This window comes from Melanostigma gelatinosum (genome assembly GCF_949748355.1).
Source record: "Melanostigma gelatinosum genome assembly, chromosome: 13".
Classification (NCBI taxonomy): domain Eukaryota; kingdom Metazoa; phylum Chordata; class Actinopteri; order Perciformes; family Zoarcidae; genus Melanostigma; species Melanostigma gelatinosum.
The window spans coordinates 24,658,542-24,675,828 of NC_136646.1; the positions used below are offsets into that span (position 1 = coordinate 24,658,542).

General features: G+C 41.1%; 2 protein-coding genes across 3 annotated transcripts; both read right to left on the reverse strand.

Annotated features, from left to right (window-relative positions):
* Nucleotides 1-973: 973 nt before the first annotated feature.
* Nucleotides 974-4,230, reverse strand: LOC306786739 (5-hydroxytryptamine receptor 3A-like; the record flags this gene model as incomplete). Its single annotated transcript, XM_079281585.1, has 9 exons — nucleotides 974-1,324; nucleotides 1,500-1,655; nucleotides 1,870-2,080; nucleotides 2,171-2,331; nucleotides 2,414-2,586; nucleotides 2,991-3,100; nucleotides 3,196-3,240; nucleotides 3,945-4,108; nucleotides 4,191-4,230. 9 exons carry the CDS (start codon nucleotides 4,228-4,230, stop codon nucleotides 1,056-1,058), a joined length of 1,329 nt encoding a protein of 442 aa, XP_079137711.1. The 3' UTR covers nucleotides 974-1,055.
* A 275-nt stretch (nucleotides 4,231-4,505) lies between these two features.
* tsen54 (TSEN54 tRNA splicing endonuclease subunit) lies at nucleotides 4,506-15,505 on the reverse strand (the record flags this gene model as incomplete). 2 transcript variants are annotated; one of them, XM_079281677.1, is made up of 12 exons in its annotated part: nucleotides 4,506-6,284; nucleotides 6,604-6,717; nucleotides 7,402-7,462; nucleotides 7,575-7,710; nucleotides 7,787-8,249; nucleotides 11,574-11,681; nucleotides 12,091-12,143; nucleotides 12,230-12,328; nucleotides 12,452-12,535; nucleotides 13,500-13,563; nucleotides 14,025-14,183; nucleotides 15,450-15,505. In XM_079281677.1, the coding sequence occupies 12 exons, from the start codon at nucleotides 15,503-15,505 to the stop codon at nucleotides 6,134-6,136; spliced, it is 1,548 nt and encodes a 515-aa protein (XP_079137803.1). In that variant the 3' UTR covers nucleotides 4,506-6,133. The 2 variants fall into 2 exon arrangements, with proteins under 2 accessions (XP_079137803.1, XP_079137804.1); XM_079281678.1 differs by lacking the exon at nucleotides 4,506-6,284 and having other exon boundaries at nucleotides 6,618-6,717; nucleotides 7,402-7,457.
* Between the last annotated feature and the right edge of the window lie 1,782 nt (nucleotides 15,506-17,287).

Genomic DNA, 17,287 nt, shown 5'->3' on the forward strand with positions numbered 1-17,287 from the left:
TTTGATCGTTGTTGTTGTGTTTAGCTTGATGGGACTGTTAGTGGGTCAGCTCGGTCAGTTGTTGGTGTGGGAAACAAATCACGAGGTCACATGACACATGTCACCTGTTACATGACACGTGATACTTGTCATATGACACATGTGAACCTGTATCTGTGTTATGTATTATTATTGTCTGTTTATTATTAAGTATCTACCAGTGGTTCCATCTCAGAGGGATTTATTGTATTATTTATAATTTTATAATTATAAAAATAGTTTAATATAATGTATTCATTCTTTATTTATTATGTATTATTTATTATGTACTATGTATTATGTATTATGTATTATTTAATTTCATGTCATTTTGTGTAAAAACATTTGATGGTTGCAGATTGAATAATGTTGATAACTTTAATGTATCAGTAATAATGTTGAAAACTGGACTGTCTGCATTTCTCACTGTCTGTATTTTTACAAACCAACCAATCGATTCATTAATAGAGGAAATATTCAGCAGATTAATCCACAATGAAAATAATCATAAAAGTTTAAAATGAGCATTAAAATCCTGCTTCTACATTAATGCACGAGTACATAATAGTTTAATGATAGAATATATAACACTTTGAAGATTCTAACTACATTTTTAATGATTAAACTTTCTAGTTTTACTGAATAAACATTTTCAATGTAGTTCTGGAATGAACCAACATATTAAAAGACACAAATTACAATATTGAATGAGTTAAACACTGAAACAAAGTACATTCATGTTCCATTACATATCAACTCTCTCTCATTTCTTCATTTCTTCATTTTACCTCGTATCTCATATACAATAGAAAAAAATACATTTATATTTATAATATATATAATATATAAATCACAAATTAACTTTATTTAGATTTCATTTTATTTTCAGTTGGACCACTTCATAACACACAATCATTTTCATGTTCTGCACTTTTACAAAAAAAAGGGAAAAAGGAATTAAAGGACGGAAGAATTTGGTTATTAAAAAATAATCCTCGTCTGATTTAAGAGCATGCACTGAGCAGATTACACACACGTCATCTTGAAATGATTTGCATCATCCACACGACGTTCATGTACGTGAGAAAACCTGCAACAGTCAGGAAATAGAGGACGAAGAACACCGAGTCGATGATCTTAGAGAGTCTCCTGTAGCATCCGGGCCGTCGCTCGTCTTCCTCCGGCGCTCCGGCTTCACGTCGAGCCGTCTTCACTTCCTCCAGGATCAGTCTGAGCAGGTCTCGGTCGTCGGCTCGATTCAGAGGGAGGGAGCTTCTCTCTGGAGGCTCTTCAGCTCCATCGGACCCTGAGGTGGAGGAGGGGGGGGGGGGGGGGGGGGGTGATTCAGCAGAATGATGCATAACATATCAAGTTGTGTTCCAGGTCCGATATGTTCATGTGGTATCTTGTAATCTTTGTTTGCGTTTGCGTTTCGTGAAAAGAAAGAAAAGTCTTAAGTAAAGATGTTAAGTAAAGGTTACCTTTGTGAAAGTCCACTTCCAGCTGAATGTCCACTTGGGCATCATCAGGAGTTTGAGCGTTGCTACAAGAACCGTCGAGGTCGTACAGGAAGCCGACCAGCATGGCCTCCAGGACGCTCATCCCCACCAGGGCGAAGATGCCAACACAGTACGTGGCTACAGAGCAAAGGGGAGGAGACGTTTGTGCTCAGAGTGATCCTTTTTGTTTTTTCAGCCATAAACACGTGAGAGAAAAACTCACGCTTCCGTACGCTTCCGTAGCACAATGAACACGCAATCATATGTGTATGACAGACTGTGTACATACGATATTCATCACTCTATACGTATGTATCATATCATATCTCACATGCCTGCGTGGGCAGCTCACCAATCATCGGCAGACCATCTTCAGTGGAGGGCAGCATGTCCTTCAGAATCAGCAGCAGGACGGAGATGGACAGCAGAACCGTCACCTTGAAGCTCAGCTTCTCCCCTCGAGCCTCGCTGATGAAGAACGAGAAAACGTCCAGCAACACGAAATAAAACAAGGGCACGATGAAAATGATCACGTACAGCATCGGCTTCCTGGAGATTATGACCTGAAACACAAAGAAAGCACATGTTTGCTCCTAATAAAAGCAATGCAACACAGAATCTGTCCATAGATGTCACTATGAATGTTTTCTTACGGTGTATACGAGTCTCCTTTGACATCCACTTGTTCTGTTATTACTACAATCCTCTATTTCTATTTCGTCGAGATGCCATTCTCCCCGTGTCACCATGAGCGTCTCAGACACCCTGGTGAGCAGTGTGTCATTGAAGGCGGTTCCCAGTGTTATCGTCTCTGCTGCGTGGGGAAAAACACTAAAATCATTCCCACAGATGTGTTGGCAGTGAGACAGTGAGGTGAGCCTGTGGTGCGACTCTACCGTCTGAGCTCATCGAAGAGAAGCTGAAGTGACAGCGCTGCTGATCGAAGGGGAACAAGGCGACGATGAGCAGACAGGTGGAGGTGAGACGCTGCCGTGTGTTCACCACCAGCGAGCCGGACGGAGACAAAGTGATGACCGGACTGTTCCGGATGGTCCCAGAATCAGACGCACTGAAGAGACGGAGACAAGAGCACTTTAACTACCTTCATTAATCAAAGTGGTCAGAGCAGAGATCTGTCATCAAGACAGAGATCGAAACAAATCGCAGCAGCTACATCACCAGTTAGATCACGAATTTAACACAGAAATGTTCTCTCTCTCCTGTACTTTTAAATCATATTTTAACAATTTTTACGACATAAAACTGTCACTTACAATTCTTGTCCCCATTTGCTCTCTTTAAATGATCGATGATAACTGCTCAGGTGTTGTATAATCTGGGTGAAGTTCTTCTTTTAAGCTGTTTTGCTCGAAATTTGATGTTCAGATTTTGGAACAAAGGGGAAAGATTTGGTTCCGTTCATGAAGCTCATTAAAAGACATGAAACTACAAACTGTAAGGAGCAGCTCGTACTCCTCCTCGATGTTCACATCTGGGATCCACAGACTCGACCTCGGAATCGTCATCCTGTCGATGCCACAGAAGTCCGACGGATTCCAGGTGAGGAACTCATTCGTCCAGCGCTGAGGAGAAATAAAACACATCGTCTCAAACGACCCTGCTGAGGATTCATATTTCGATCTGGTGATTAAAGATCACTGATGTTTGAGATTCTCACCATTCTTATCCAGACGTGACTCGTGACAGTTTGAGACTTCTCATCCTGCAGACAATCAGCAGCACGGTGGTTAAGTATTACAATCAAATAACACAGCGTTGTTTACTAGAGACGATCGATTCACCCAAAGTCACACACATTTTAAATCTCGTGGCATCGATTCTGCAGGTTTTTACAAATGACCTGCCGTCTTTAATTTGTGGAACAAAGTCCTGGTTACATTGAAGTAGGGATAAAAGAAGTATGCAGACCCTTTAATTTAACTAGTTATCACTAACTGTAAAAATGCTCTGCATTTAAAATTATACTTCAGTAACAGAAGCATCAGCTGCTAAATATACTTTCATTAAAACTCTAATTACAGAAACATCCTGAAAGATGATTCTTTCTTCACAAGATAGAATATAAATACGTTTTCTAGACTTCAGGAGGTCTGAAACAAACACATTAGTGGACTTTAGTATTTATTTTAGTTTAGCTGCAGGTGGAGCTGATTTGAGTTGTTGTCCTTAAATCAGTTTAGAAATGCAATATTATTTAAGATAATAAAATAAAAAAATTAAATAAAATACTCAAATTAAAGAAGCATTCATGAATGAAGTAAATGTTTTTCCAGCAGTCTAAAAAAAATGAAAACTCGCAATTTTTAATATTGAAAATGGTGAATTTATATATTTTTTGGTTGAACTGACCCTTTAAAGAACAAACACACTCTGAAAAAAATCCATAAAGTCTTCAAAGACACTCACCACTTCTAGAATACCGTACAACACCAAGTCCACCTGAACGAGCGTGGGGGTCGTCCAGTTCTTCACGGGCCGCATGACGGCCATAACTGTATCAGTGGTCGTCAGGTTCAGGTGAGTCAGCAGACCGCGGTACGAGCAGTCTGAGGCCTGACAGCTGCAAACACCTGGAAGGAGACGCAAAACATTGACACACTTTAATAAACATCAGTTAATCGAATCAAAAACCCAATATGTTGAATAACTCACCGATCAAAGCGAGGAAAGCTAGAGTCCTCAGAGTCGACATGGCTGTTTGGCTTCATCTCAATGTGAGCGAAACCCTTTTAAAGCTGCGACGCGTGAACATCAGAACAATGCGGCGGCAGAACGCGCAGAAGAGGCATCAATAGATGGATCAATTGCATTGTCAACGCGCTCCGTTGTTCAACCTGCAGCTGAGGAGAAGAGTCAACACCAGGAGCTCTCGTGTGAATGTGGAGATGGGTTTCAGTGTGCACACCGCTCTCACGTGCTCAAGAAAACAACAAAGAAAAACACGCGAGACGAGAAATGATTCCAGGTTTTTAATGAGAAAATGATAAAGAAATATCCTGCACATAGAAAGAAGTGACAGCAATACGTGAGATGCACATTTCCCTTTGTTAAATACTCCGGATCCCAAAAAAGAAAGAGACATTTCTAGAAGCTTCTACAAGCTTCATGTGTGAAGACCATGAGATGTGATAGAAAGCTCCAGAACTACTAATGGACCTTGTGGTGAGATTGTTTTAACCGCTGAAGGGACTTTCAGTCTCGTCGCTCACGGCGTATTTTCACTTGAGCGTCAAAGTTAAAGAATATTAGTTTGACTAATAGATCTGAACTCAGGGCCCTCTTACTAACTCGTTCTTTATCAGCAAAGCGGCTGAAAAAAAGAGATAAATTGAAGAGTTATATTTCATGAACACTCATTCACCACAATTTGTAGTGACACTCAATCCAAAAGTCTTCGTTTCTCTTCAATAGGCTTCTTTTTTGGACAAGTTCTGTGTTTACTTTTCCCAGGCGCTTTGTGTTTATCCGGTTTATATCTGAAGTAACATTCTAAAATATCAATTTAATTCAGTTTTCTTCACAGTAATGAATGGAACCCTGAGATAAAGTCAAACTTTATATATATATATTCTTAAGTTGTCTTACACCAATTAACATCTAGCAGGTGTAGCAACCCCGAGTGAAGCTTTGGCAACCCCTAGTGGGAGTGGAGACCCTCACAAACCAGTGCGTTAGGTAATTAAAAACAAACTGTGTATGAGTCACAGTGAGTCCACAGTTTATACACATTTTTAACCCCTTTTAAAAAAATGGAAAAAACAGTTGTTTAGCAGGTTTTTAACCTGTCGCCATGAATATCCTTGAATCTCACCCAAGACAATGTAAAGTGTAACGATTCATCAATTTAATAAGACATATTTTTGTGTTATTAGCTACTAGCTACTAGCAAGTAGACAAATATATAGCCAGAGAGAAGCTAGTTAGCTACTAGCAAACAGAAAAATACATAGCCAGCTAGCAGCTAGTAGCTACTAGCAACCAGACAAATACATAGCCAGCTAGCAGCTAGTAGCTACTAGCAACCAGACAAATACATAGCCAGCTAGTATCCAGTAGCCATGAGAACCTAGACAAATATATAGCCAGCTAGACGCTCGCTAGCTACTAGCTAACTGATAGACAATAGCTACTAGATGCTAGCTGGCTATCAACCAGGCAAATAGATAGCCAGCTAGCAGCTAGCTACTAGCAACCAGATGGATAGCTATCGTTATATTAGTGGTCCTTGATTTAATATTTTTTAATCCCCAAAACTTCGGCATACATTTCAAAAGAGGTGTTACATTTTTATAAACTGATCACATATTGGGAATCTAAATGTTTACTTTCTCACCTGAAAACTTAATAAAACTTAATTTTAGCGACACCGTTTTATGTTGTTTTTAAAAAGTTTGAAAACAGTTTCTTTGGAAAGTTAAGGATGTTAAAGCTGGTGAAGCTCAGAAAATAAATCGTACTTTCCCCCGAATTCAAAAACACAAATTGATGCAATACAGAAGCACCCTAGTTGAGGCAAAGAATGAGGTGATTTTTACATTTTCGTATGTCAGATTACGTTATAAGTCCTGGATACTTGTCGGTACATGGTTTTGGACTCAGGGGATAACATCGGTGGGCAGCTGGAAGTCTTTGAAGGTGTAGAAGGAGATGTCTCCGTGGTCCACCACGGCAAAGACCACCAGGACGTCTCCACTCTGAAGAGCCAGCTGCTTTATGGCTCGCAGGTCGGGCACCAGGCCGCCAAAACTGAGACACAACGGGGACAGAATCAAATGATCTCGTTCGGTTTTTGTGAGAGACGAAGGCCAACACACTGGAGCCACAATCTGCATCTATTGAATCTGGTCGCTCAGCAGAAAAATCAAATACAAATCAAGCACATTGCATTCTGGGAAGTAGCATGAAGCAATTACGACGTTATACAAACCAAACGATTGATTAATCGAAAAAGGAAAACATGACACAAAAGGGCCTTTCATCTTCGACCACTCTGATGATTGTATAATCCGCGTCACACGTCTGCTGCTTCCTGTAAGCCGATCTTGAGTAAACACGCACTGCCTACCTGCACACACACATGCGGGAGTAAGGTTTCCCCGGGTTGCTCTTCTTGAAGTCAGCCACCGAATCAGGTTGGTAAACATTGAAACAGATCCTCCAGTCATCAGAGTCTTTTAACCTGAGCGGAACAAACGCACAAACGTTATCCCCTGAACGATGCCGCTCTCCGTCCCCAGTACAATAGGTCAACCCCGCTGTACAACGGCAGGCAAGAAGAAACATTTAAGACCTTTGTGAATTAGAAATAAGACATTTTAATACCTTTAAACACAGAAAAAGTGAGAGGACACCACTATTTGAAAAAGTTCCCAAACAATATTTCATCGTCTCACCACAAACCTGAAGCCACACTTCACCCCAAACGCCGGCTTAAGCCCGTTTTTCAACCACAGGACCTTCTCCCGGGGCCTGCGACCCATTTGAGGAACTATTAAATTCCAGAAACATTTGACCCCTTAAAAGGAAAGTACAGGAACTTTCAGGGTGGTGTTTTTTGCGAGGACAACCGTCGTTGATTGGTCAAAAACACACAGCACCACCGCTTTAACTCGGCCTCCTCTGCATTTCATTACATCCACCGTGCAGCAGTAAACATTGTCACAGTGAGATAAAAACACAAGTCATCGCGTTGACCACAACGGGCTGAAGGAACCTTTGAAGAAGTTCCTTTAAACAATAGTCCTGGGACTAAAAATGAGCAGAACAGCTTGATGGAAACGTGGCTTTAGTATCTTCTGATTGAACATCCCATAAATGATTTTCACTTTAATAACAAGAGTATTAACATGAAATTAAGTGATACCTGGACGCTCCCTCGAGTAAATGTGTAGATTCAATCACACTGATCTTTTCCAGCAGCTGCCCTGGAATAAAAAAAAAACAGATATCACTGACTTGAATCAGCCAAATATATTTATAAAATCCAGAATATATATTTAAAGTGTCTTTCACTAGACTAGGTCCATGTGGTCTCACCGGTGGGGATTGGTTGTCGTGGGTCATGTAAAGGAGTTACTTCCCTGTTCCACAGGTGTGCCGGTCGGCCTTCACGCCTCCCCCCACGCCTCGCCAGGAGCTCCCGATACTCCGCCCAGTTTCTGCACCGCTGAACCTTCAAGTAAACTCACGATGTGATTCCCGCCTCTCCCATTGAATTTAAACCATCATATTCCAGACACGACACAAACCTGTCTGTCCTTGTTGACGTCCCACCGGCGCTTTCGTCTGGCCTCTTCCCTCTCCTGCTCCTTCGGGGACATCTTCACCTCCCTCAGGTTTATTCTCCGCCTCCAGTGGGACACGTCACAGACCCCCACGGCCAAAGACCCGGGGAGCAGAGAAGGGTCCGGTGAGGCCAGGCAGCTGGGGAGGTGCTCCCTGGAGCCCAGGTCGGGGAAAAGGATGGAGCCGAAGTCCCGGTGAGAGGAAGAACCAGAGGCGGGCTGGTGATCCGATTGGTCCCCGAGAACATCCGCCATCCACCAGGTCCCGCCTGCGCCTGCTGAGCTTGCGCCTGCTGAGCTTGCAGCGGCATTGTGGGTGCCCGAAGTCTCCGGAGACGTCGCCGGGTGCGACTCTGGAAGTTTTTCACCTTCATGGCCGCCGCGTTTGTCCTCCATTCTGTCAGATTCTTCTTGTGCTTCAGTGTGACTACAGCAAGAGGAACACATTGTGTACAGGACGGGGGGAAACCTTTCAAAGCAGCGAGGAAAGAATGCACTCAATGCCTGTGTTTACCTGGATGTTAATGTAGAGGGACTGTGTTTACCTGGATGTTAATGTAGAGGGACTGTGTTTACCTGGATGTTAATGTAGAGGGACTGTGTTTACCTGGATGTTAATGTAGAGGGACTGTGTTTACCTGGATGTTAATGTAGAGGGACTGTGTTTACCTGGATGCTAATGTAGAGGGACTGTGTTTACACCTGGATGTTAATGTAGAGGGACTGTGTTTACCTGGATGTTAATGTAGAGGGACTGTGTTTACCTGGATGTTAATGTAGAGGGACTGTGTTTACCTGGATGCTAATGTAGAGGGACTGTGTTTACACCTGGATGTTAATGTAGAGGGACTGTGTTTACCTGGATGTTAATGTAGAGGGACTGTGTTTACCTGGATGTTAATGTAGAGGGACTGTGTTTACCTGGATGTTAATGTAGAGGGACTGTGTTTACCTGGATGTTAATGTAGAGGGACTGTGTTTACCTGGATGTTAATGTAGAGGGACTGTGTTTACCTGGATGTTAATGTAGAGGGACTGTGTTTACCTGGATGTTAATGTAGAGGGACTGTGTTTACCTAGATGTTAATGTAGAGGGACTGTGTTTACCTGGATGTTAATGTAGAGCAGGGGTGTCAAACTCATTTCCACTCTGGGGCCGCATCAGCATCACGGTCGCCCTCAAAGGGCCGGTTGTAAATGTAAGATGGTGTAAATGTAACTTCTCCTAATATATTTAGTTTAGTTTCCCGGGATATCTGTGACTTCCACAACACCTACTAAGCAGAAATAGGTTCTTTTTTCCATGGTTAATGGCGGACAGTTGAACGGCTTTCAGGGCGATAAGCCACGCCCCCTCTCCGGCGCGTCCACTGCGAATGAACACAAATAGCTCCCGGCGAGACCGGCGGCGCGAATGGTCAACTTAAATGCTTAAACAACTAACTTCTCGCCTCAAAACATCCTAAAATTACTTTCTGTGACTTAACAACAGTAGTATTTTGAAAGTTTCAACTTCCAGTTGTGTGATTTCTCCTCCGCCATTGTTTACTGTTGCTGGTACAAAATGCATTCTGGGATATTTGGCTGTCCCAAGTACAGACAAGTCACCTCCGATGCATCCCCGGTAAAATGGGCGGAGCCACATCCGGGCATTAGGACCGTGCTTGGCTCGATGTGAACTTTGAATTGGAACAGTACTTGGGCACTGATGACATTTCACAAGTCCACGAGTTCACAAGTGCAGAGAAGTACGCATGTTGAGAAAGGCACGATCACTTGTTGGAAATCCTCTTTATGGGTTGTTGCATCTCCTGTCCACCTGTTGTGATAGTTTTAATGTCGGCACACATGCTATCTCATCACTTCGACTTTCTATCTCATAATTTCGACCATGGGGATATTTTTATTTTCACATCTAACTTTAAATTTTTGTAAAAAAAATTTTTTTTTTTTTTTTTTTTTTTGGCTGGCGGATTCGCGGGCCACATTAAATGACGCAGTGGGCCGGATCCGGCCCGCGGGCCGTATGTTTGACACCCCTGATGTAGAGGGACTGTGTTTACCTGGATGTTAATGTAGAGGGACTGTGTTTACCTGGATGTTGTAGAGGGACTGTGTTTACCTGGATGTTGTAGAGCAGTGGTCCCCAACCCCCGGGCCGCGGACCGGTACCGGGCCGCGGGTCATTTGGTACCGGGCCGCACAGAAAGAATAAATAACTTTTTTTCATTTCATTGATTATCAGAGTCGGAAAGATATTTTATTTTGAAAAATGACCGGATTCTCTCCCAATTACATGCGCCTGTCTCTCTTGACACATGTCAACACGCTTGTCACGAGCGTTACTTCCCAACCGCAAAAGACCCACGAACTGCGAAGGAATGGATCCGCGACCCATTTGTGAACAAACCAGGTGAATCGAGCTTATCCGTGCCAGAGGGAGATCAGCTGCTGGAGCTTGAAAATGACGGCGGCCTTAAAAGTATGTTTGGGACAACAACTCTGCTGCCGGTGTTAAATGTTAAATTACCAAGTACAAGTGGGAGTTTTGCTGGACAGAGTTCGAATCCAGGTTGTTGCGATCTTTCCATAAATGTATTTTCTTCCATGTATTTCTTCATACGTGGCTGTGATGCAGTGCTCACTCATACAATCATAATCCCTGCAATTGATATGAGATGTGTCTTTTAGATCTCCAGCAATATGTTTGTGAAAGTGTGACGAAACAGGCGACAGAGGCAGAAAACCGCTGCAGCTGTTAAGCGAACACAACACGCGCACAGAAGGAAAACCAGTAGGTCCAGAAACCAGTAGGGACGTAACACCGGTCCGTGGAAATATTTTATAACATGAAACCGGTCCGTGACGCAAAAAAGGTTGGGGACCCCTGTTGTAGAGGGACTGTGTTTACCTGGATGTTGTAGAGGGACTGTGTTTAGCTAGGTGTTGTAGAGGGACTGTGTTTACCTGGATGTTAATGTAGAGGGACTGTGTTTAGCTAGGTGTTGTAGAGGGACTGTGTTTACCTGAATGTTAATGTAGAGGGACTGTGTTTAGCTAGGTGTTGTAGAGGGACTGTGTTTACCTGAATGTTGTAGAGGGACTGTGTTTACCTGGATGTTAATGTAGAGGGACTGTGTTTACCTGGATGTTGTAGAGGGACTGTGTTTACCTGGATGTTAATGTAGAGGGACTGTGTTTACCTGGATGTTGTAGAGGGACTGTGTTTACCTGGATGTTAATGTAGAGGGACTGTGTTTACCTGGATGTTGTAGAGGGACTGTGTTTACCTGGATGTTAATGTAGAGGGACTGTGTTTACCTGGATGTTGTAGAGGGACTGTGTTTACCTGGATGTTAATGTAGAGGGACTGTGTTTACCTGGATGTTGTAGAGGGACCGTGTTTACCTGGATGTTGTAGAGGGACTGTGTTTACCTGGATGTTAATGTAGAGGGACTGTGTTTACCTGGATGTTGTAGAGGGACTGTGTTTACCTGGATGTTGTAGAGGGACTGTGTTTACCTGGATGTTGTAGAGGGACTGTGTTTAGCTAGGTGTTGTAGAGGGACTGTTTACCTGGATGTTGTAGAGGGACTGTGTTTACCTGAATGTTGTAGAGGGACTGTGTTTACCTGGATGTTAATGTAGAGGGACTGTGTTTACCTGGATGTTGTAGAGGGACTGTGTTTACCTGGATGTTAATGTAGAGGGACTGTGTTTACCTGGATGTTGTAGAGGGACTGTGTTTACCTGGATGTTGTAGAGGGACTGTCGCTGCGCTTCCTCTTCACACGCTTTTCCGCTCTGTCACGTGACTGAGGCAGGTTCAGCTGCCTCGCATAGGACGACGGCTGAGAACTTTAAGAAGCCAAACACACACACACACACACACACACACACGATATGCTGATGTAGAACCCTGGACCTTCACAGCAAACATCGAGCAAAATACCAAAGATCCAGTTGGACCAGATTAGCGTACGGCAGGCTACTTAGCTAGCTTGCTTCTTCCAACCATGCTTTCATTGAACACAATCATTTAGCAGCTGGCTCGTTAATTAGCTACCTTGCTAGTTCCTTGCTTTCTAATTTGGGAACGTTGGTTGATGTTAACTTTCTCAAGTAACTGTACATATTGAGAGGAACTCATATTTTCTAAAGCTAGCCGGCGTTAACTGACTTCTTCTGATAATAATTTTGCCTCCACCCACAAAAATACATCATCATGTTTACTAACAGAAAAGGGGGCTATCATCTTATATATTACCTGGGATCGAACCTGTGCACCACGTAGCCAAGCCTCTTCAAATGTCCGAACACCTTGTGTAAATGAGAAGGAATTGTTAAGAACCACTTCAGTCGTGCAAGTCCTCCTTCAGAGTATGTTGCTGGACATTTGCTTGTACCTGATACTGCAGGAGGCTGACTGTGCTCGAGGACAGAAACTTCTCGTACCCGTCCTGGATGGACAGCGGCAGGTCCTGGTGAAGCACCTGCAGGTCCCCCTGTTCACAAAGGACATCAATGAGCATTGGGCAGATCACAAGTGCTGTCTAAACATTGGGGACTAACACAAAGGATGATGTGTAAACCACAACCCTGGTAAGCAGGTTTTATGTGCCACTCACACACTCCATCAGGTAGAGAGCCTCTTCAGGGAGGAGAAACTGCTTGCCGGTGGCAGAAAAGCCCATCGTCTGCCAAAACTTGCCCTTTTTAAAAAGATAAAGTGTTTAGACACAATTTAATATATTTGACTAAAGATAAGAGGAGGCAGTGCAGAAGTTAAGAAATTATCACAGAACGTGTGTGTGTGCGTGTGTGTGTGTTAGGACTGCGCAATCAATCAAATATTAATCATGTTCACGGTTTCGGCCTCCCACGATTGAAAGAACACAATCGACTGTGATACTGACATTTAAAATGCTCCGCTGCATATCAATTAAAGGGCTCCGGTTCTGTCAAAGCTTCATGTGTTAAAGCTGCATTCTCTCTAGTGTCCACCAGGGGGCGACTCCTCTGGTTGTATAGAAGTCTATAGAAAATGACTCTACTTCTCTCTTGATTTATTACCTCAGTAAACATTGTAAACATGAGTTTATGTCTCAATCTCTAGTTTCAAGTCTTCTTCAATACAGCATGATGTTCATTTAGTACATTATGGTCCATTTAGAGTCACACAGACCATAAAGCAGGGGATGCTTTAGGGCGGGGCTACACAGTGATTGACAGGTTGCTGCTGCAGACGGGCAAAATGAAAATGCACTGAAATTCAGGTGAAAAGGAACTTATCTAAGTCCTATTTCAACGCAAAGATTAAAGATGTTGCAATACCATTTTTCCTTTCGGATTATTTTTGGGACGGTGGCAAAAAACAATAATATTCTGGATCCTTGTCGACCAGCTGCTGTAATCAAACAACAAAGAGATCTGTATCTGTTGCTATGGATCATCAATGATCGGCAGCAGAAAGAACGTGATGAGAGATCTTTAAAAGTCATATTTGCTGACTTAGGTCTCTGTGGTCTTAGGTGATCCGGGACTCTGATCCGTGAGGGTCTTTGATCCGTTGCACCGCTAATACTGATCAAAAATAATCGTGATTATCATTTTTCTCCATAATGGTGCAGCTCTAGTGTGTGTAGCGCTCGTGTCACTCAGCGATGCAGAACTCACCGCTGGAGACTGAAGCTCCACAATCTGCTCACTTGGAATCCATGTGGCCTTCACCAGGTTTCCTCTGCAGCAGAACAAAAGCAGACAGTGTCCATCTCAACCCAAATACTTTACACTGTGAGCAAAGAATAGAATACAAATGCAAAAGAGTGAATAGACAGACGCACAACCCCGACATACTAACGTCTTTTACAGCTGCTTGTGTACTCGTGCTGCAGATGTGGAGCAGCATTCGGGTTTTTTTGGAGTCCTGTTTGAATGCGCGTCCAATATTCATGATGATTATTCATCCGAAAATCGTATTGTGTCAGCATTTTGTAAAAGCAAAGTCAACCTTGCGATATCGAATATTCAAGGTATTTGGTCATAAATATCATGAATATATTGTATTTTCTCCAGCTGTAGCTGAACTTTAATGTCCCAAAAAAACTAATGTATGCGCTTAAATAAAACCCTACGCTTGTTTCCTAAACTGCAAACGTTTCTCTCTGACGACGAGGCTCGTGGCTGTTCACGACTACTCACAGCTTCTCCACTCTCTCCTCTGATATGAGGCTCCAGTGCTCAGCCAGACTCTGCTCAAGCCGCCGTCTTTGCTCGTCCGAGTCATCGGGGAAGAAGTCCTTCTGTCCTCTGACGGGGATCTTGCGGCTCCTGGACCGGGCTGCAAACAGTTCAGATGGACTGAAATTAAAGAAAGAAAAGAAGCTTCAGCTTCCGGCCTTTGATCATTTGATCAGGAGATAAAGGCAAGACGTATAAATATATACACTTAATGATCTGGATAAAAAATGTAGTTTTGAATGGAACTTCTTAGAGTCAATGAAGAAGTTAAAGTGAAAGTATTCTAAATATAGCGTTCACTTAAACTGATGATGATTCTTTTAGGAGTCTAAAATACGTCCCATTGCTCCATCTACTGTAGTAAAACACTGAGTATAGTAGAAGTACCTCAGACAACCCTTTAATGGCGATGGTAACATTAGTTTGTGGTTTCTAACATTAGGGATTCAAGGTGAGCAGTGCACGGACTTTGAATTGTTTGATTTCTTAAAAAAAGACATTCAAAAAGAGGTAAACATCTCTTTCTATTAAAAAATCCAAAATACCTGCTTATCCGTCCTAAAGAGACTCTGGTTTGAAGTCGGGTAGCTGCATACAGCAGTTACATGCACAGAATGTATCATTCTAATGGGAACCACAATAACTGATTACATCCTGATGTGTTACTCGATTATAAACACAGCATTCACGCATGTTGTTGCACGCTCTACTGCTCGGTGTTATATTACTTATGAAGCGCAGCTGCATATAACAACAGTATTGTGTACTGTCATCGTGAGTCATATGTTCATGAGACCTCACCCAGTCGTCTTACGTTCATCTGAAAACAGGAAGACTCCTTACTGCAGTAAAACTATCAATACCAAGCTGTACAAATACCATTACAAGTTAAAGTACTGCATTGAAAACGTTAAATGAAAGTGTGTAATCAGGATGATGTCCCCTGTGAGTTTATATGAATATATATTTAAAGATGCATACATTTATATATTTTGTTACTCAAAATTATGTAAAACTGCAAATAAAAATGTATTTATTTATATTAAATTATTAGTATTTATAAATATGTAATTAATATCAATATATATCAAAAATATTAATAATAAATAAATTATATTTTTTATATTTTAATAATGTTGAAGTTGTTGTGACGGTGTCACTTTGAGCAATAAGTAACTGTGACGTCATAGCGTTACGTTAACATTTAACGAAAAGTTACTTACGTAAAGGAGCTGAATACTTACTACTGCACCACTGAGAATAACTCCAAAAAACATAAAAGGTACACAAAAATGAATAAAATAAAACACATATTTTATAAGTATATAAGTATTGCTCTCGTGTCGATGACTGTACGAATGTTACCCGTTAGAGAAACTCACGCACGTTAATATTTCATTGTAGAACTTCAATTCGGGCTCCTTCTTGTTTTGTTCCGCCATGTTTAATCAGCTCCCCCAGGTCACTACTGCGCATGACATTTTTCAGTGGAGCTGATTGGTTAGTTTTCACTTCTTCGTCTTCTTTCTTCTTTTTTGAGGTTTATTGGCGGTTGGCAAACAATGAATTGGCGCATTACCGCCACCAGCTGGCTGTTATTCCAAATAAGACATTCCTGTTCAGCCGTTTACATGGTTATTGAAAATAATACATATATACTGCATATTTATATCCATAAATATTCATATATACACATATATGTATATATACAAATATATATAAATATTAGTTTTTTGCCCTTATTCAACAATAAGACAACGCTCCTGCTAAACTGTTTACGTGGTTATTGAAAATATGTATACATACATAAATATTTATATATATATTTGTATACACACAAATGATATTTTATGGTATTTTATTCTGAAACTTTTTTTTGACATGATGGGTTTGACAGATTTGAATTTATTGTTTTAAGGAAACGGAACTCAGAAGTTGTTTGGGTACCTCATGACTGATCCCATAATTAAGAGATACTAAATCATAATGAGATAGTACCTCATGACTTATCTCATAATTAAGAGATACTAAGTCATCATAATGTGATAGTACCTCACGACTTATCTCATAATTAAGAGATACTTAGTCATCATAATGAGATAGTACCTCACGACTTATCTCATAATTAAGAGATACTTAGTCATCATAATGAGATAGTACCTCACGACTTATCTCATAATTAAGAGATACTTAGTCATCATAATGAGATAGTACCTCACGACTTATCTCATAATTAAGAGATACTAAGTCATCATAATGTGATAGTACCTCACGACTTATCTCATAATTAAGAGATACTAAGTCATCATAATGTGATAGTACCTCACGACTTATCTCATAATTAAGAGATACTTAGTCATCATAATGAGATAGTACCTCACGACTTATCTCATAATTAAGAGATACTTAGTCATCATAATGAGATAGTACCTCACGACTTATCTCATAATTAAGAGATATTAAGTCATCATAATGAGATAGTACCTCACGACTTATCTCATAATTAAGAGATACTTAGTCATCATAATGAGATAGTACCGCATGACTTATCTCATAATTAAGAGATACTTAGTCATCATAATGAGATAGTACCTCATGACTTATCTCATAATTAAGAGATATTAAGTCATCATAATGAGATAGTACCTCACGACTTATTATCTCATAATTAAGAGATACTTAGTCATCATAATGAGATAGTACCTCATGACTTATCTCATAATTAAGAGATACTTAGTCATCATAATGAGATAGTACCGCATGACTTATCTCATAATTAAGAGATACTTAGTCATCATAATGAGATAGTACCGCATGACTTATCTCATAATTAAGAGATACTTAGTCATCATAATGAGATAGTACCTCACGACTTATCTCATAATTAAGAGATATTAAGTCATCATAATGAGATAGTACCTCATGACTTATTATCTCATAATTAAGAGATACTTAGTCATCATAATGAGATAGTACCGCATGACTTATCTCATAATTAAGAGATACTTAGTCATCATAATGAGATAGTACCTCACGACTTATCTCATAATTAAGAGATACTTAGTCATCATAATGAGATAGTACCTCATGACGTATCTCATAATTAAGAGATATTAAGTCATCATAATGATAGTGCCTCATAATGACTTACAGGTTTATTCCCCTCACAGTGGAGGAGCGGGCTTCCAGTCAGCAGACATAACAGAGTCTGTGATTATGTGGTT